The sequence below is a fragment of the Lycorma delicatula genome, chromosome 11 (genome assembly GCF_047948215.1).
Source record: "Lycorma delicatula isolate Av1 chromosome 11, ASM4794821v1, whole genome shotgun sequence".
Classification (NCBI taxonomy): domain Eukaryota; kingdom Metazoa; phylum Arthropoda; class Insecta; order Hemiptera; family Fulgoridae; genus Lycorma; species Lycorma delicatula.
The window spans coordinates 43,351,032-43,372,515 of NC_134465.1; the positions used below are offsets into that span (position 1 = coordinate 43,351,032).

The window sequence follows — 21,484 nt, forward strand, 5'->3', positions numbered from 1 at the left end:
AACAGGATAAGAGATAAAGAAAAAACAGAAGAAAACTACAAAAAAAGATGAAGGACAAGACCAGTAGTGAGTTAAAGTAACATACCATATAATATCCCTATTCCTAATTCGGGGATAAGAGTCAATTCTGATAATCCAAAATGCTTTATCAATGCCACCTCTAGCGACAAATTCAGTTGATCCAGTAGTAGTTAAATTTAAATAAGTAGTATTAGACGCTAAAAAAGAAGAAGATAATGATTGATTATAGTAATATAGTAATTTTAATTTATTGATTATTATTAATCATAAAGCAATAAAATTTATAGATGAGAGTTATTCATAAAGTAAGTCCAATGAGATAGAAAGTAAATATGGAGTAATTAAAAAAAAGAAAATCTATCTTACATCTAATATTGATCTAATCTTATGCTTACTATTACAGTCCAACTTCACTGTTATAAAATTATGTATCCACATACATATTTTTATAAGTGGACTGGCAAGGAGGGATGTGGACAGTGATGATGTAAGGAGCAGATCAATGCTTCAGTTGCCTTAATATTCCTAATACAATCTCCTGGTCAGTAGCGTAATGTAAGAGGTAGACCTAACTCCACTGTACTAACCCCACTTCAGCTTACCTAACCTAACTTCACTTCACGTTAGATTTTTCTGAAGCTAAAATTTTAAGAGAATTATAGTCTTTAAAGAGTTAATTATCTTAGTAGCAGCCATTCCTCCATTCAAAATATGCTATTTGATAATATTTAACAACCCTATATTGGATATTAAATCTGACTTTACAGAGAAAAATATTTAAATTTTTAAATCCTTCAAAAAAATAGTTCATGTGACTGAAGAACAAAATAAAATTGATACAAAAAAGCGGGTAACTTTTTAGAGATGATTCAAGTACTAATGGAATACTGGTCCTGAGATCTCAGATGAATTTTTTAAATTAAACCATGGTCAGTCTCGGGAAATTAACCATAGTCTTTCACACTAAAAAGTTTGTAGTTCTTGCCTGCCAATGTCTTCAGATGGATATATTAATAAAAAATTAAGAACCGTCTTTGGATGGTTAGGCAGTGATGAAAATGATTAATTCAAATCTATTTGATTGTCTACTGGAATTACCATTAAATCATTCTAGATTTATCACCCTGTAATAATGTAAATTCGACTGGAATGAGGGAATATTCAGTTATTGAGGTAATGAAAGGATTAACTTTCTGGCTGTAAGAAATGCAAATACACATTCATCAGTCCGGAACTGATATCTGGGGTTAGTAAAAACTTATCCAGAATTCTAGTTAAACAGTGATTAAAAAACGAATTAAGTAAATATTAGAAAATCCAACCTGCAACTGATGTTTCCAGATTAGTTATTCAGGAATCTTGTGAAAAACTTCCAATTCCTCATGAAAATAAATAAATAGAGTCAAAGTCATGGTCATGGGAAAGTTAGCAGCGTCTTGATTAGACAAGGTATGTTCCAGTCTTTTGAAAAATATGGGACTCTCCAAAGAAGATTCATTATTATCTAGATTATGTCAATGATTCAATGGGGCTTTCGGCATATTTTCTTACAATGTGATGCGATTCAATATAACAAAATTTGATTGCAGTTTTTTACTTCTTTCTTGGTGTACGATCTGTGCAGGGCTTGTAAGGATTTATTTTATATCTTTTTCAAGATTTAGAGCATAGCTTTCAGGCTCTAAACAAATATAAGGTAAGAAGAAAGACTTTTAGGTTAAGATCCATTGCTTTAATTTAATCTAAAGTAGTGGTCATTGTCATTTCCATCCACTTGACAGTACATGCGGTGATTAATTGTATGGAAATGTTAGGGCACAGCAACACTGAACCTATTAACAGTTTGTGTTTATAATAATTTAATGAGTTATGACTCTTGTAAGTTGTAGCCAAAAATTTAGACAGGGAACACAAATCTGAATGACAAGAAGAGAAAGAAAGGGTGACACTATGGTTTCTGATAAATTCATTAAAAATATTGAAATAATTCTGCATGATAAATTACATTTAATTATTTTTTAAATTACTAATTTTGAAGAAGACTGATTACAACAGGCAGGTTGGGTCCCCATCATTTTTGTGCAAGGTGGGTACCAACATAACAGCATAAAAATGGACAGCCCTACCCCAGAGGTAATTCATAAAGTTTATTTGAACAAGTCAAGCAAGAAAACATTTGGCTGACATCAAAGAGCCAGACTTGATATGTGTAATAACTGCCATCTGTCCACCAAGTTGTGGGCCTGGTTGGCTACCTGGTTTTAAAAATCCATCAGATACACATATATGTATTAGGAGGATCTTGGTGAGAGTTTTTCAATAAGTCTAAAATGCTGGGTTAATGATACAATAACTGAATGTGGATGACAATTTAATGTAAGTACGTAGTTAACTTAGGCAGTAATAAAATTGTTTTCAGCACAACTTTTTATTCACCAATCAGTTGGAAATAAATGTTGGAATAGTCTATGTATGTATTTACTATAAGAAGTATTATCTACAAACTCTAATGTTCTAACTAACGAAATATCTGATGATTTTGTTTCTTAGTAAATTTTATTTTATGATGATTTGAAGGAAGGGAAGCAGTGCAATGATTTTCACACTAAAACTGATGAAATTACCAAAGGCTTTATAATATATAAAATTACAGAAAAAAAGTAATACAGAAGATACTGCGCATCAACTTGTACAAAATAAGCAACGTTACTAGAGATGATATCCTTAGATAAACTCTGCAACAAAGTGTTAGCATCTCAGCCTTATGACTGGAAGGACCTTGGTACAAATCCTGGACAAACTTAACATTTTTTTAAATGGTATAAAAATTGACTTCCATTTTCCCAGACAGACAATGGCTTTGAGCTTAGTGATTAGTCATATAAAAAAACAAACATTGAAAACAGTATTTTAATTTAACGTATCTACATAAAGAATTCTGAGAATATATCTTTAAAAAAAATTAATTTTTTGAAATTTTTATATTACTTGGTAAATATTTCCTTGGAAATATTCCCACTACTCTATATTTGTCCTTATTAAATGTAAAGGTTCTAACTGAATCAAATTTCGTACTCTATTTGTAATATTTCGTACTCTCCAAATATGCCTTGTGTAAAACAAAATATATAATATATAAGTACATAATAATATAATATATTATATATATAAATATATAATATAAATACATATATATATATATATATATATGTATTTGCTTGGTACTTACGTATTAGCTTGTTGACCAATAAATTGCAAACTTTTGGGTTATTGTTAATATCACATGATATAACCATTATATTACCATTTATATTTATTTATTTTGTAAATATAATTTAATCAAACTTAACTATGCTTGCTAACCTTGACTAATTAACACAGTAATGTTCTGAGTATTTATAAATAATAAATTAAGTAATTATTGCAATTCAATTATTTATTGTTTAAATAATCAAAACATTACTGTTAATTAGTTGAGGTTAACGAGTGAAGCAAGAATAGGTTAAGTTTGGTTAATTTATATCAATAATTGTAAGCAATAATGCTTATATTTTTAATATGTAAAATATGTTAATGATCCCGTAACTATGAAGTATTTTCAAAGTTATGGGATCTTTATGGTTGTAGTCGATGGGCTATTACACAAGTATTATTTACAATATTATTTATTTATTATGTTACATACTTACTTAAAACTTTCAATAAGTATTCTGTTTGATTAGAATTAAATGAACTATCTGTAGCATTACAAATATATTTTCCTTCATCTTCCTTTGTAACATTACGAATAATTAATTTTTTAGATTCAATTATTTTTACAGTAGAGGAAGTATGTGAAGTTTTCGTAGCATTTGTTATTTCAATGTGATTATTCTGTAAAAAAAAATAATTTAAAACAAAAATTAAATACATGTATGTTAATACAAAAGAATGTAATGCAAGTACAAGTATGAGGGGTGGCTGAAAGACAATGCACAGTAGTTAATAATTTGAGAATGAAAAGAGATAGTCAAATGAAACAAATATGCCATAAGAGTACATTTTATTTGCTACAAAAATTTATATTTATTTTTCCATATAGTTACTATTTACAGCTACACTTTCTCCCAGCTATAAACCAGTTTTCTTATTTTGTCAGTGAAGAATGCTGGTGGTCTTTCCTTGAACTACAACCTCATTACATCCTTCAGTTCGTAATCCTGAAATGAATTCATCTTCATATCATCATTGTGAACCGAATATCCTTAATATCACTCTATAATTACAGAAAGGAGTGAAAATTGCATGGCACCAAATCTGTTGAGTTTAGTGTTAAAAATTCAATCATTGCACGTTTTAGACGTTTTGACATAGCAGATATACTTGACTCCATAACAATTTTTTTTTTTTTTGTCTTCAGTCATTTGACTGGCTTGATGCAGCTCTCCAAGATTCCCTATCTAGTGCTAGTCGTTTCATTTCAGTATACCCTCTACATCCTACATCCCTAACAATTTGTTTTACATATTCCAAACGTGGCCTGCCTACACAATTTTTCCCTTCTACCTGTCCTTCCAATATTAAAGCGACTATTCCAGGATGCCTTAGTATGTGGCCTATAAGTCTGTCTCTTCTTTTAACTATATTTTTCCAAATGCTTCTTTTTTCATCTATTTGCCGCAATACCTCTTCATTTGTCACTTTATCCACCCATCTGATTTTTAACATTCTCCTATAGCACCAGATTTCAAAAGCTTCTAATCTTTTCTTCTCAGATACTCCGATCGTCCAAGTTTCACTTCCATATAAAGTGACACTCCAAACATACACTTTCAAAAATCTTTTCCTGACATTTAAATTAATTTTTGATGTAAACAAATTATATTTCTTACTGAAGGCTTGTTTAGCTTGTGCTATTCGGCATTTTATATCGCTCCTGCTTCGTCCATAACAATTTAGGCTGACAGAAAACAAAAGGAGAGGGTCAACTTCATAATAGCTCTGTCTGTTGCATATATTATGTTCAGCTGAACTACCATGTTACAGAATTATTGACTTTGTGAATTATCGAACATGACACACAAACATCGCCTAAGGTGTTTCTCCTATTTTTGGTGTTTTTCATCAGTCATAGAAACTGAACAACCACTATGAAATTCAATCTTTACACTCGTTTTATTACCTTCTGATGCTTGAAATTTTATTGCCCATCTACTTAAAATACTTGTAGGTACAATACAATGATGAATACTATGTCACTAGAGGGGTTCGTTTTCTTGCAATTAAAAATTCAATTGCTGCATGTTGTTTTAGATGCATTGATATAGCAGGTGTAATCAATTCCATAACAATAGTAAATGAAAGAAAATGAGAGGGTGAGGATGAAAACGTTTTGGAATGTAAGTAGTACTGGAATGAAACTACAAGATGAAAGAACCTGTCACTCTGTGCAACATTTTTTTATTTCATTACATTCTGGCCGCCTATCTTATATTTTAACTGGAGTATATTGTGAAATTTCAACCAAGATACATCTTTCTGTTAATAAAAGTTTTTTTACGTGTTGAGACAGTAAATTAAAATATATACACATAAATAATATAAATAAATACAAATATCAATAGAGCTAATTAAAATAATGTTATAAAATTCTGAGCAGTATAAGACTGGAATAAGAAAGCATTCTTGTGTTGTTTGTCATATTGAAATAAATAAATTTACAAAAAAGAGAAAGTATATTGTAGGATAATACAGTGAAGTAGGTCTTCTTCTTCACCACTTAATAGATAAACAAAGTAACCTGTTTCTGCATCCATCTTTTCATAGGTCTTCCTCTATCTCTTTTCCATCTGGTCCAACTAATAGGCATTGTAACTAATAATGTGGCACACCAGATGAATTTATATTCCTTAATGGTCTATAAGAGAAGAGACATCCCTAACTCATTCCTCATCCTGCCCGGCCTAATACACCCGGCTGTTAATTTCAAGACAATCACTTTCCTGACTGTATTAAACAGATCTCTCCTTCATCGTCATCCAGGTCTCACTATTATATAAAAATACAATAATGGCAAGTGTTTTATAGAATTTCATCCTTGATTTGCTCTTTAAAGTTTTATGAACATTTCTACATACTGCTCTAAACTTGTTAAGTTTGTTTAAAACATCTTTGTCTTTGAAAAACTGCACATCACATCTAATGTAATTAAAATGAGAAGCTTGTTCCAAAATAATGTTATTTATGAGTATCTTTGTCCTAATCAGATAATTCCTTATAAAGGCCATTATCTTTGATTTCAAAGATGATATTTTTCATCTTTTATTTACTGCACGATTTTTGTAAGATAAAAATTGCTTTCAGCAGATCACTTTCACTTTCCTCAATTACTATTTCATATCTGTACATAACAAGAAATTCAATCTGTAATTTACCACCTGCACTCCTGTATCTATCTTCTTTTTATGGTGGAAAAAGAAAAGAAGGAGAGAAGGTATTAAAAAGCGTTGGTGTAATGACAACGTATGTGTAACTTACGTTGTCATTACATTTTGTTGGCGTATGTGTAACAACTCAGTGTAATGTTTTATTGGCAAAGAAGCCTGCTGCCAACTGGTGAAGTAGTTGTTAAAGAAAAACAGGAAAACTAAAGAGTAAATAAGTATGAAAAGAAAAAAAATAAACATACTTACACCAAGTAACTGAAGATTTGGTGGTATCCAATCAAGTGTTGCTACTATCCCAGTAGGAACTGATACTGAACAATCTAATTCAGCGTTACCACCAACTAATGCAATATTTGCATTAATGGTAGGTTTTTCAATATTATCTACATGTGCTATTAAAATAAATAATATTTTTATTAGTTTTAGAAATCAATCAATCACAAAAAATCTAAAACAAATAATTATAAGTCATAAAATTATACTGGAAAAAAATAAAATTATAATAGTAACAACTTAAAAATACTGGGGTTGGGGAAAAGTTTCATCGTATTCTCTCAATATGGCTTTATCGCATAATTCTGGTAATATTAATTAAATCTGGCAACACCTGGATACTTTTGAAAGGTATCACAGAGTATATTTAGAAAGGTCATGATTATATTACTTAATTTATTTAAAAGTTATATCATCTTAAAAATGAGTAAAAATAAATAAGAAATTTGATACATTTTGAAATTTTACTATAAAAAATGGAAAAATACGACAAGTTGTTAAAAAAATTAGATATTTATGGACGTAATACAATATCAATATGGGTGACAGAAAGCTAGTTCAATTTTTGAATTTCAATGAGGGCATTTTGATGTCAGAAATGCACCTTGCTCAGATCAGCAAATGACTGAAAAAAATCAATGAAATCGTGGAAAAAATTGTCTTGATATCAGTAACACACCAAACATTAACCACAAAACAGTTTTAAACCATTTGAAGAAGTCTGGGTTAAAAAGGCTCAATGTTTGGGTGTCACATAATAGAACACAGAAAACTTAATGGATCAAATTTTCATATGTAAATCACTGTTAAAACATAACAAAATTGAACAATTTTTTAAATGGTTCATTATGGATGATGAAAAATGGATCTTGTAAAATACTAATATATAGAAAAGATCATGGTCAAAGTGAGGTGAAGCTCCACGAACGGTTGTAAAGAAAAGTGATGCTGTGTGTGCATATGTATGTGTGTTTATGGGATTTGGAATGAATTGTTCACTAAGAGCTGCTGCCGCCAGTCAATGATTGATTCTAACCTTACAGTCAGTAATTGTAACGATTACACAAAACAACTGTAATAAAGAGATCAGAACTGATCAATAGAAAAGATGTTTTGTCTTCCATTATGACAATGCCACACTCCACACATCTTTTGTGACCTGTAGAAATTACAACAGCTTGGCCGAGAAATTTTGATGCAGCTACTCTATGTTCCTGACCTTATACAATCAAACTACCGTTTACTTTGGTCTCTACAGAACTTTCTTAAAGGTATAAAGTTTCAAAAGAGGCCTATGAAAATCATTTATCATAATTTTTCATCCAGAAAATATAGAAGTTGTGCAGTGGGGCTATGATTTTACCCCAACAATGGGAAAAGATTGTTGATCAAAATGGCACAAATTTGGTTTAATTAAAGTTCATTTGAAATATAAAAAAAAAATTTGATTTACAATTCTGTAAAACTATTTTACAATATGAAGGGACCTTTTCCCGTCTTTATTATTTATGGCAACCAAAATAAAAATTTTTACTATTTAAATATTTCTTACAAAAATAACATTGAAAATTTGAATAGAAAGAATTAATTACTAAAATAAAACAGTATATATATATATATACTAATAACTAATAATGAGTATATATATATATTACTTCCAGATTAAATATTATGTGTTACCAAGTTTGAAATCGATAATCTGTAAACAGGATGTAGATCTTCATAAAGTTTACCCAAAAATGTATTTCGTTAAATTGTGTTTATTACCTTAAAAATCTTTCAGACATTTGAGACATTTTTCATAGAATCTGATAAAAAGAATCTTTTTTAAAACTATAATTTCAAAAGGATTACTTTTAAGTAATTGTTACAAAGATCATTTACCGATTAAAATATATATGCATTATTTGTCACAGTGTTTTAAATCGATCTACCAAATCTCAAATTACTAAATTGTTTTTTTTTTTTTAATTTTTTTATGCTTTTATGAAGAAAACTTATCCAGATATGTGATATATATGCACATACTGTGTTCACTTCATTATGAATTCATCAAAATTAAAATAAGCAGATTTTTTTTTTATTGTAATAATTTTATTTTCATATAATAAATGTGGCGGGGAAAAAGGTTTCAAAATGTGTCAGATTTCTTTCTAACATAGAATTAAATTTGTACGGAGGTATAATGTCAGATAATTAGTACAAATATCAGCCAAGTCAACCTAGTATAGTTTAAGTACATTATTTAGTAATAAAAACTTAAAAGTTGTAATAAAAACCAGCTACGTTACAAGTTTCAGTTTATGATAAAGCCAACATTAGTGAAATACAAAATCCTTATAAAAGTGAAAGCTTATAAAAATGAAAAATATATTTTTTTCTGTAATATATGTTTAGTTTTTTGGATCCCCAACAAGAAACATTTTTATCATTAATTTTATGTTAGTTTTCTTATACAACTATGTATTTTGTAAAGAAAGATTATATACAGCAAAGATAATGTAAGAGGGAAAAGATACATAAAGAAAGGTATAAAAAGTAGATTTCAATTATCAAATCATGATAATTAAATAGAGTTATTGAAAACTGAAATAAATTGGAAAATAAAGAAATACATAAAAAATGATAGATTGATAGTATGTATAAGAAAGTAAATAAATGAAAATGAAGAAATTATAAACTAATATATTAGATTGTTGTGGAAGAATCCGAGATGGAAGTTTCAGTAGTTGGAATGCTTTTAAATTTTGAACAATTTTGATTCAAGTTGCCTAAAACAGCTACTCATGTATTTCTCATTCTAAAAACATTATACTAGAAATATTTGTTTTGTATTTGTTATTTATCAATTATTATTTATTATTGTTATTTCTTATTTTCTTATACACACACACACACACACATATATATATATATATATATATATATATATATATATACAGAGTGTTTCTAACATGATGGGCTGGCTATATTTTTTAGGATTCTGCTTATAAAATTAAATAAAAAAATCCTCAGAAAAATGGCAATTTCTCCTTCATTCTCCTATCGCCATTTTGTTATTTTTACATAAAAATTTATATCTCAAGTTCGAATAGAGGAATCACATTAATATATTGGTATGCGCCCATGTAATAAAGTTTTAAAATTAATAAAAAATCAGGATTTAAATTGCAAAATGGTGGCCATGTCCATTTTTCAATCTGTTATATCTCCATAAATAAAAGTTTTATCAAATGTGTGTAATTGGGTAAAATATTAAGCCTTTTATTTTGAACAAAATTATATTTTATATTTTTAAAACTATTAACAGGTAGCAGAGTTTTGGCAGAAAATTAATGTTATAATTTTGTGTCTGTTTTCATGTTCTCCACTTTACAGGCACCACCAGACAGAATACCAGATAATGAAAAAACAATAGAAAAACAAACTCTGTTAACTGCAGCTGAACAATGATAAACTGTTTTAAAAGAATGTAGTAAATAAAGATAAGTAAAATGAAAATAAAGGACCAAAACTACAAAACTAAAGTTGCATTATTTTGTAGTACTAATTTTATGCACTTAATATATTTACTTACCATGGATTTTAATCTTATAATTTATTTTTCTATTTATAATCCACCTTACAGTGATATGATCTACATATATACGCATATTCTAATATTTATATATTTATATATATATATATATATATATATATATATATATAAAATGTTATTATGTATCGATCAGAATAAAACATTTATTTATTCATTTATTTTATTTAATAATAAAATTAATAACGGTTTTAAAACAGGACTTCAATTTTCACATAATGGGTAGTAACATCTATGCCACCCAGAATATTAAAAAAATTCTGTCATAATTTAAATTTGACAAGTATAGTGAATGTACAGAATATGTATGTAGATGTAATATACAATAAATAATGATGTATCGTAGATTCATCTACGATTTACTCAGATTAATAAAAATCTATAGTATAGAAAGAAAATTCAATATTAAACAACAAAGAAACCAACACCACAATTTTCAGAAAAAAATATTTCTGGATCTTTTTATCAATAATAGCTTCACATGAATAATGTCCTGAATCAGACAACAATACGTGTTCTTATATAAAGCCAACTGGGGATCAAACATAATATCATGAACCTAAGGAAGACAATAATAAACAAATATTCGGAATAAGAAAAATTTGTACAAAATAATCATTTATAAATTTAGATATTCACTAAAAGATAGATTTTACATTGATCTTTTTTTAAGGTTTATTTAAAATTTATTCTATTCTATTAGTGAAAATAATGAAAAAAGTTCATATAAAATATATGTCCTAAAACAATTTGTTTGCGAGTTATGGTAATAATAGATTTCACTCGGATTTTAACTACCCTGGTGAAGTGAGGTCGTACTGAAATTTTTAGGGCGTTAATTAAGGGACAGAATTAGTGATCTATTTTTGTTTTTGACCTGAAAAATCTAATAAAATAGATCCCAGAACCGCATCTGCAGTATCTTTTTTGAAAAATCTGGGATGAAAACAAATAAATTGAAGTAAAACCTTGTTTTTTTATGTTTGACGTATACAACTTTGTTAAGTAGGTAATGAACACAAAAAATATTTAAACAAAACTTGCAGAAAATTTAATTTTGAACAAAATGGTGTAAGATAAGTTGAACAAAACAAAGAAATTTTAGAAAAATTTAAGTCTTGTTTGGAAAAAATAGATTACTACATTTATCAGAAAAGTACTTATTTAATGTAAACTAAAACCAAAATTCTTTTTTGATGATGTGAAGAATTTGTAAAAACAAAATTTACTGTTAAAAAATAAAAAAAAATTGAAAATTACGTAGAGATTTTAAAATATAGATTACCAAGAGAATAAGTTTTCATTAATAACAATACAATAAATTATTTGAAAAATTATTATTTCAAAGTCAGGAATAAAATAACAACAGCTGATCAAAAATGCACATTACTGTATTAGTGTATAAATCATTTTGTAAGGCATATTATTAAGTATGTCAGATACTGTGAACTTTCGTGTCGTTAGGAAAGGTATTCTGTGAATTTTAGTTTGAACGTCATTGGTTTGTCGTTGAAGTAATGTTGTACTTATTTACAACAGAGGAATATACGAATATGGTATTCATTTTGGGAGTGTGTAATGGTAATTTTACAACTGCTGCAGTAGAATATGAAATACTTTTTCCAAATTGCAGGATTGCAGATCCCAAAATAATTAGCACGACTTTTTGTAACGTTCGGGAAACGGATTCACTACCTAGTCTTCGTAATAGCTATGAACTATCTGTCCAACATGACCCTGTTATTGATAAATTATTATCAATGCAGTCCAGGCGTCAGTACACGACATCTTTCAGTGGATCGGAATTTTTCATTCCATGATTTGGATACTGAACAAAACAACATTAACATTATCATAAACAGCCAGTACAACATCTACACCCAGGCGACGATCCTCTTCACTTGGTGTTCTGCAACTTGTAGAAAACAAATCAACAACTCTACAAGTATATTTTGTATTACGAGTAATAAAAGGAAGCTGGTGAACATAATAGCCCTTGAAAAAGCCGCAATGTGCTGCAGAACCAAATGGTTATTAGGGCAGCTGCCAAAAAACACGATGTTTCAAATATTACTTTGCAAAAACATTTGAATAAACGTAAACTTTCTAGGTCTGTTGATACAATGTTTGTTTGTACATCCAATGTTGATGCTAAAAGGTGTTTTCAAAAGAACAAGAAACAGAGTTGGTGAAGTATTTGAAGCACGCTGCGAAGCTTCACTATGGAGTTACAAAAAAGTCTCTGCTTAAGTTAGCTTAAAATTATGTAAAATCCAACAACCTAAAAGTCTCTTATTATCCTCTTTACTTCTACGTATTTCCTAAAAAAAAAACCAAAAACTTACAGTGCCATATATATTACTTTACTCTAAATATAAATGGAATGGTTGTACCTTGGGTCGACCCATGGTACACTTTTTCGGCTTGTTTATATGTTTCTCACCAAAAATCAAGAAACTCAATCAAAAATATTTTCTTTTACCACTAAAAAACTAAAAGTAATTTTTCACAAAAAGCTAGCATTACAGAATGGAGTAAAACAATATTCACAGTGCTCCAAGTGACAAATAAAATAACTAAAGACACTAACTCTATCGTTTCCTGCTCATATAGCAGCACAATGCAGACTGATCCAAGTTATGTCCGACCCAAGGAACAACACTTTCCTCTATATTATTATTATTTTGTTAGAAAGTTTGAAGTTTAATATCTAGTTTGAATAATGCGCAAAGAATAATAAAAAGAAAACTACATACATGCAAGCAAACACATAAAAACCATTCAACTATATATAATAATTTAAGCAGTAGCAATTTTATTACAAATATATTGTTAGTGGTAGAAAAACAAATATACAAATAGTAATTTATAGATTTAACAAATTTTATACAAATATATTTATTTATATACAGTGATTAAACTTTCTATATTAATTTCCAAGAATTAATTTTCATGGCATCATGCAACTTCAGTGGATCTTCTATAATTACATTATAATATAATTATTACATTAATTATAATATATGTATTATAATATATTAATATGATATGTATATAATAATATATGATATAATATATGATATAATATATATTGATATAATATATTAATATATATTATATATATTAATATTATATATATATATATATATATATATATATATATATTATATATTATATATATTATATATTATATATATTAATATATATAATATATTAATTAATATATATTGATATAATATATATGATATAATATATATATTATAATATATATAATAATATATGATATATGTATATAATATATGTATTATAATATAATTAATTATAATATATTAATTATAATATATATATTAATTATTAATATATTAATTATAATTATAATATATATATAATTATATATATTATTATAATTATAATTATTATATTAATTATAATATATATTATTATATATACATTAATTATATATTATAACATATATATTATATATATGTATATATATATATATATATATATATATATATGTGTGTGTGTGTGTGTGTAAACTGTGGTATTATATACATGTAAGTTAACATATTATATACATTGTTTCACGAGAAATGTGAAACAACATGTATTGTATTGTATTGTATGTTGAATAAAAAGAACAAAATTATAATCGTCTTTTGACCACAAATTATAAATTTTTGTTTTTAATGAAGTATTTAAATATTCATTAATTTTAAATCAAAAAACAAAATGAATGATTTTATTTATATAATTAGATGTGAAGATTATTAAATTTTATAACAGATCCAAAACGTTTTTTCATTTAAAATATGAGGGACAGCTAAAACATAATGTACAAAGTAAGTTATGGAAAACAAAATGCCACACAATATAACAGTTGCTGCCATCTTGTAGTTTCATTTCCCTGCTGCTAAGGCTCAAGTGAAGTTGAAATTTAAACCTATTCAACACCCTCCTTAGTCACCAGATTTGATAATCTCCCTGTGATTTTCACCTCTTTTTGCAATTAAAGAGGGTTATTAACAGTATTCATTTCACCACTGATGATGAACTGAAGAACACAGTGAAGTCGTAGATCAAGGAAAGACTGTTGGTATTCTTCATTGACAAAAGCAAGCACATTGTAAGCAAGCACATGCAATAATTTTAATAAAAAATAAATTTGTCTGTTCATACAAATACAGAAAAGATGATAAAAGAGAAATAGAAACAGAATAATAAAGTTAATGTTTTATATATATATATATATATATATATATATATATATATAAAATTAATGTAAACAATAATTAATATATAAAACATATACTACTAATGTAAAAATTGGAGAAACAATAAGATAAGGTAAGAAATATTGTTAAATTCTGTACTGTTAGTGGAAAGTTAAGTTTTACTTTTGTCTGATATATATATATATATATATATGTGTGTGTGTGTGTGTGTGTGTGTGTGTATGTGTATAAAAAAAAGTGAAGTAAATTGCTTGTATTATCAGCTCCAACTTAAAAAGAAATAATCTATTTTAAACCAATCGGTCCATTAAAAATGTTGATATGAAACAAAAAAAAAAATAATGCAGGAAACAAAGATATAGTCGATAATACATTTTATAGAATGGAATTATAAATTTCTTTATTTTTTGATTTTGCATAATAAAGTGTTATTACAAAGAATTTAGCAGGCCCATACTTTTAAACTGGGTTCTGTGTTTATTAAAATTCTATTTGCTAAAATATGCAATACAATTTAAAAATTTATTATCAGCATATGCTAAACAACAATCTGTTTCTATTAATATAGAGAAATTTAATTAAAACCGGTTTGTGTTTACTCAAGTTGGGAACATATAAATAAAAACGCAAATTTATTATTAGGAGATCGGATTAAAACAATAACATTTTGTTTAACATTAAAAAAACTGAAAATTACACAATAAATGTGATTTTTTCCATTATTTTATTACTTAATAATTGATTTCAAACTTAATAACTTATATAAAAATAAATAAAATATTATTTCGTAAACTAACCTTAAGGAATCTTACCTTAATGAAATATTTCCAGTAATTATCAAAATATTAAAAATAAATCTGATAAAAAAAGTATAAACATAATTATAATTACATTACGATGGTTATGATGATTCATGATATATTATTTATTTATACTAAAGGAAAGATGTTCAAATCCAAGTAAAGTTATAATTAATTTTAAATGTATATTAATCAGTATCTTTTATTCACTGGGATTTAATAACGAAAAACTACTAATATTTCAATTAAATTTTTCACTCCATTACATCTCCTAATTACTGCTGTCATATACTTCGATACTATTCCAGTATAAAATATTTTCTTTTTATAATTATGATACAGTTCTGGTAATTCATTCACGAGTTTAAATAATGAAAATAGATTTTTAGATTAATATATTTTTAGAAGAATAGAGTCAATGAAAGTATACTTTAATACATAATAATGGAGATTGAATCGGCACAGATTTCTACTTAACTGGAAATAATAATAATAAAATTAATAATTGATTTGACTGTTAGAATAATGAAACATAATTTATTAACTGAGTAACATCTTTTGGTCCTTAAACCATATTCGGTCTTAATTTTAAATTATGATTATAATTATTTGTATTAATATTTAATGTATAAATTAATCTGTATGCACGTTGTTGAATTTGAGCCTGTGAATGTTTTTTTACTTAAAACATGTGCCATTAATTTTTTTTTTTAACCTCCAGGACTATCATTAGGTATTACTTCAGAGGATGAAATGAATGAAAAATTTGTAGCGTGTGAAAATGACATGTCTCACCAGGATTTGAACCCTGGACCTCCGGATGAAAGTTCGAGACACTACTAATTGCACCATGGAGGTTAGCGTGCAATTCATATTTGATGATCCATTATTTTACACTTCATTCTATATATATTATCTTATTTATCTTACCTAATATTATTATAAACTAGCTACTCTGTAAGTTTACAAAACTGGTCTTCATGTATTACAGTGAGAACAATACTCTGGATCTAGGCTAAAATTAGATGGTTAATTTCTTTTGACTGGATACTAGAAATGAATTCTATCTAAAGCATGTAGAAACCTGAGACTGATTCAACGGTAAGAAATAATTTTCACCATATCTGTAACTGTATTCAACTTGTTAGCCAAATGTTAGATATTTACTGAAAAATTTAGGATTAAACTCATTTTATAACAACTGAAATGAAGACAGTGTACAGAAAAACGTTTTTAAGAATTACAAGTTTTTACTTTGTATCATATGGAGATTAATTTCAACCCTCAAGAACAGGATGCAGATATCAGGATGTATTTTTCTGTATCTGTTATTTATGAAAGTATAAATTACTTTATGATTATACATACAGCAGTCTTACAAACGTTGGGCTAAAACCCAACGGTCTAGAAACCTAATAAGTATAGAATTTTCAATTTTTTTTAATAATCTAAAATTTCTTCTAGTTCCAGATGTATTAAGATCGTAAAGATGCAAATGATGCGGAGCATAGTATTAATTTCTTTAAAGGAAATCTGCTATCACTTAAAAATAATTTTTGATATGATTTTCTATCTTATTATTTTTTTTATTGAAATTTCACAATTTTTTTATTTTTAATACCTTTTGTTACTACATGTACTTACTACCGGCGAGCCCGACGTTAGCCGGTAGATGTCGGTGGAATTTGGAGTCCACATACGCGCCTGCACACGCGTTCTTTCCACCAAGCTAGCCGACTGCGCAACTTTGCAACCATAATGGCGCTGCAAACTCACCACTCGCAGGCGCCTATAAATAGGCAATACCAGCACAGCGTGAACTAATTCCATCTCCGACCTCCACAATAACAACGAAGACGATGAGGAGGAAGAGGAAGCTCTCTAGCGGCCCAGCGCGAGATCTCGCGGCCGATGCCAGCATCCTCGCTGGAACAGCAGGCCTGGCCGGCCCGGTACGAAGTCCTCTAGCTCCAGCAAGCCTAGCGGTGAAGACTGTGCCGGACGAGGACCAGTCAGGGAGAACCGCCTCGCCAGCGCCGGCGGTAGACGACCGACGCCGACCCGATACTAAGGGGCTCTAGGGACTACCACTACACTGGATGCTGTAGAGAGGACCCAAAATTTGTGCTTAAATCATTTTCATTAATGTCTTTGTAATTATTATTTAATATTTCAAATACATAATTAATGGACTTCAACCGGTTTCATTTTATAATTAATCGTATATTTTGTGAACCGGTTCTGATCGAGATTTTATTACGGTTTTCCTTATCCAATCAGGCAAATGCTAGAGCAGTTCCTTTTTTCAGAAATGTTTTTTACAATGTATTATATTTACTGACCAGAAAATATAAAAATACATGAGACTGACAGAACTCTGACCAAAGAAACTTCTGTCCGATTCATAAGACAATAATATTAAACTGTCATATAAACTTCAAAACATTAAGTCTAATTAAAAATCTACTGTATATCACAACAGTAAGGGCTCGATGAACGGATCAGTTGCTCATTCATAATTTTTTATAATCTACACAAGTATACGTTTTCTACGATAAATATTCAACACTTTGATATCTAGTGGGATAAATTAGAGTTTTTACAGTTTAATACAAGAGGCAATGATGTAGTATTTTTTTCAAAATTAAAAACACTGTTTCAAAATCATTAATATCTTCACAAATTCAATTCTATAAATACCTCGATCAGATTTTGTAATAATTTATAACTGATAAAGGCATAATTAAATAAATGGGCGTTATTAGTGAGCTATTTAACATGTTTTGCTAACATCCATATAAATCAATTTAGCGTCATAAACAGATTCACATAACCTAAGGGCATTTATAAAAAAAAAAATACATTTGAAAACCGTGAATTATAGCGTACGCATATTCACCAATACTATGCCGGGGCAGTAAATACATAAACAATTAAACAGATGTATCAGCAATCATAAATTTAAACTACCATGCAAAACTAAAATATTTCAAAAAATAATTCTCTTACGTAAAATTTTAATGTCGTATGTAACATGACTTTCCTTCCCTCCTCTTACACCGATGCATTCGAAATAACCACCGTCTTTTGGTGATAAATTCATTAATTTAAATCCTTCTCTTTGAGTAAAATTTAAATACAGTCCGTTTTCAGTTCTCCCAAGCGCCATCTTTTGCAAGTCATAACACCCGGTGAAATTATTAGTAAGCGATGATATCAATCACCAATGATTTCTTATATTGTAAATAAATATGACATTACTTTCCAAACTGTACTATCTCGATTACAAATGATTTTCTATAAAAGCTATTTTCGGTTAGAAAACTGGAAAAAACATTTTTCAGTATGTTTTTTTTCTTTTTTAAATAAATTCTACAGATTCAAATTAATATGGAAGAGTTAAAAAATAATAATTTTAAACATTATGAAATCGTTATTGTTTCGCATTATTTTATAATTATTGTGTTAATGGTATATAAAGAAAAGAATTCATCAAAATATCAAATAAGTAGAATACATTATTAAGTAGAAATTTGTAAAAAAATCATTTAAAAGATTATCATTATTTCAATCGTTCTTCTAAAAGGGCTATTCCAAAACTAACTCCCGGTTGATCTGTTAAAAAAAGATTTTATTTTAAGTTACCTAAATACTTATATTACTTCCTTCTGTTCAATACTTACATTACAAGATTAGACTTTCCAGATCCTTGTCGAAGAACTCTGGTGACGGTACACGAAGCCAAACTTCATATTAGAAAGAGACGGTAAACTCTGCGCTGAGTACAGACTACATGGAGAATCATGAAAATATACTTTGTGGACTACATGATGTCCATGAATATTTTCTTGGAATACATGAAAATATACTTCTCGAGGCACTTAAGCCTTTATGAGAGAGGCCGTAATTTTAGATCGGCCTCCAAAAAGCTTCTCCAGTGTTTTACAATAGATTTTTGAACGTTATAACTGTTCCAGATTCCTTGAATTCTATTAACAAAATCTCTGACAGTCCCAAAACTCTGTGGACATTAGTTTAATACTTTTAAAAAAAAAATTAGAGCACAGTACATCTCTAAATTTTTATTAATCGCAAAATTATGATCATATAAATGAAACTGTTGTCAGCGGATCTTCCTGATGCTCTATTATTCCGTTTGCAAATGTAAAAAACATACAGAGAGATCCAAAAGTCGCGCACTTCAAAACTGAAGTGTAGTATAGTACTCTATGCGTCTTCCCAAATCAGCTGATTTGGAAGTCAAGAGTTCCAGCGTTCAAGTCCTAGTAAAGGCAGTGACTTTTATACGGATTTGAATACTACATCTTGGATACCGGTGTTCTTTGGTGGTTGGGTTTCAATTAACCACACATCTCAGGAATGGTCGAACTGAGAATGTACAAGACTACACTTCATTTACACCCATACATATCATCCTCTTAAGTATTATCTCAAATGTACCGGAGGCTAAACAGGAAAAAGAAATAAGTATAGTACTCTACTAATAGTAGTATAGTTGAAAAGGTTTTATTGGCTACCGCAAGATAGCACCACGGGTAACTACAAACCAAGACGCCATCGTAATGTGTAATTACAGTGTTTTGTTTATCGCTCAATGAACATGTCATTTTCCCAACAGTAACGAGTTTTCATTGTTAAACATTACTTTATCAGTCGTTCTTGTGCAGATGTTGTAGACGAATTTGGTGGAAAATATCTAGATGTGGCAGTGCCTAACAATTTGATCGTAACGGGATTAATCACCCTAATTAGAGAATGCGGATCGGTTGCAGAAAAGAAGAGAACCAGGAGACAGGCCGTTTTGACTGATGCTAAACCAGCTGAGGTTAAGAATGTGATGCGGCGTTCGCCTTCAAAAAGCTTGAAGAGACTCAACGCTCTTTCAGATTTCATATGGAAGTGCTCAGAGAGCGATGAAACGGTTACACTTGTGTGCATATCATGTTTGTGGTGTTCAGGAATCGAAGGAGCTAGATAAAGAAAAGCGCGTAGTATACTGTATACGCTTTCGGTCATTGGTTCATATCCGTGGAATCGCTTGATCGTGTTTTCTTCACTGATGAGGCGTAGTTTATTGGCTAAGTGATCAGTCAAAACAATAGAATTTGGTCGACTGAAAATTAGGAACTAAAGATGAACATAACAACGGAGATTAAAAATCAATGTACAAGTGCTCCACAAAGTGGCCTTCAAACATGGTAAAAAGAGTTCGTACACGCATTACTGAACGGGGCATATGTTTGTGTTCTGAGCTTATGTTGTGAAAATAAATAAATCTTTAAATATTATTACTTAATGTCTTGTCTGACGCATGTGGCTTTTGGATCTTTTGTAGTGTACTTAAACTTCCTATAAGCAATGAGAGTACAAACGTCGTGTCTTTTCTACTACGTTACTGCGATCGAATGAACTGTATGAGAAGAAGGTACATAAAACGGATGACATCTTGTGCTCAGTTTGTCGTTCTATAGATACTAAAAAATGTAACTTGAATTTAAGATGTACACAGCATTGGCCAAACTTAAGGTGGCTAAATCAGTTCTTCAAAATAAAAAATAGTTCATATGGATAAATAAAAAGCACTACCTTGCTTCATTTTTCCTCTGGCCACTATTTTGTGTTTTTTCAATAGAAATTTATATATTAATGACGAATCTATACATTTTAATGTAGATTTACCTTGTACAATAAAATAAATCTGAAATTTTACGTATAAAAATTTCAAAACGGAAGTAATTAAATTTTTTTGATCAGTAAAAGCTGTCGAAATATTAGTTTTATCGAAAATGTTAAGCGTTTCATTGTGAACAAAATGACATGTTTATTCAAATGGATTGATAAACAACTGTTATATGACTGAAATTGAAAAATTGTAGTAATTTTGTACCTATTTTCACTTTTTTCATTAATTAAATTAAAATAGTTATTAATAATTTCTATTATTACTATTAAGAAATGCCTCATGGATAAAACCTGGCTTCCTTTCATCATAAATAATACCAACTACTATACTAACAGATTTATCGGCATCAATAATTCTAGAAAATTTCAGAATTTACATGAAAAATATAATCCATTTTACTCACGGATATTCTAATCAACAAACTGAAATGT

The 21,484-nt window shown here is 28.5% G+C and overlaps 1 protein-coding gene across 1 annotated transcript in view; it reads right to left on the bottom strand.

Moving 5' to 3' along the window:
• LOC142332520 (vascular endothelial growth factor receptor 1-like) overlaps positions 1 to 21,484 on the bottom strand; it is an 86,014-nt gene that overhangs the window by 47,484 nt on the left and 17,046 nt on the right. The window contains exons 4-7 of the mRNA XM_075378967.1: positions 18,359 to 18,518; positions 6,693 to 6,838; positions 3,711 to 3,894; positions 86 to 218 (exon numbers count right to left, since the gene is read on the bottom strand). Of these exons, the coding sequence (XP_075235082.1) occupies positions 86 to 218; positions 3,711 to 3,894; positions 6,693 to 6,838; positions 18,359 to 18,518 (623 nt within the window). The remainder of the gene's footprint in view (positions 1 to 85; positions 219 to 3,710; positions 3,895 to 6,692; positions 6,839 to 18,358; positions 18,519 to 21,484) is intronic.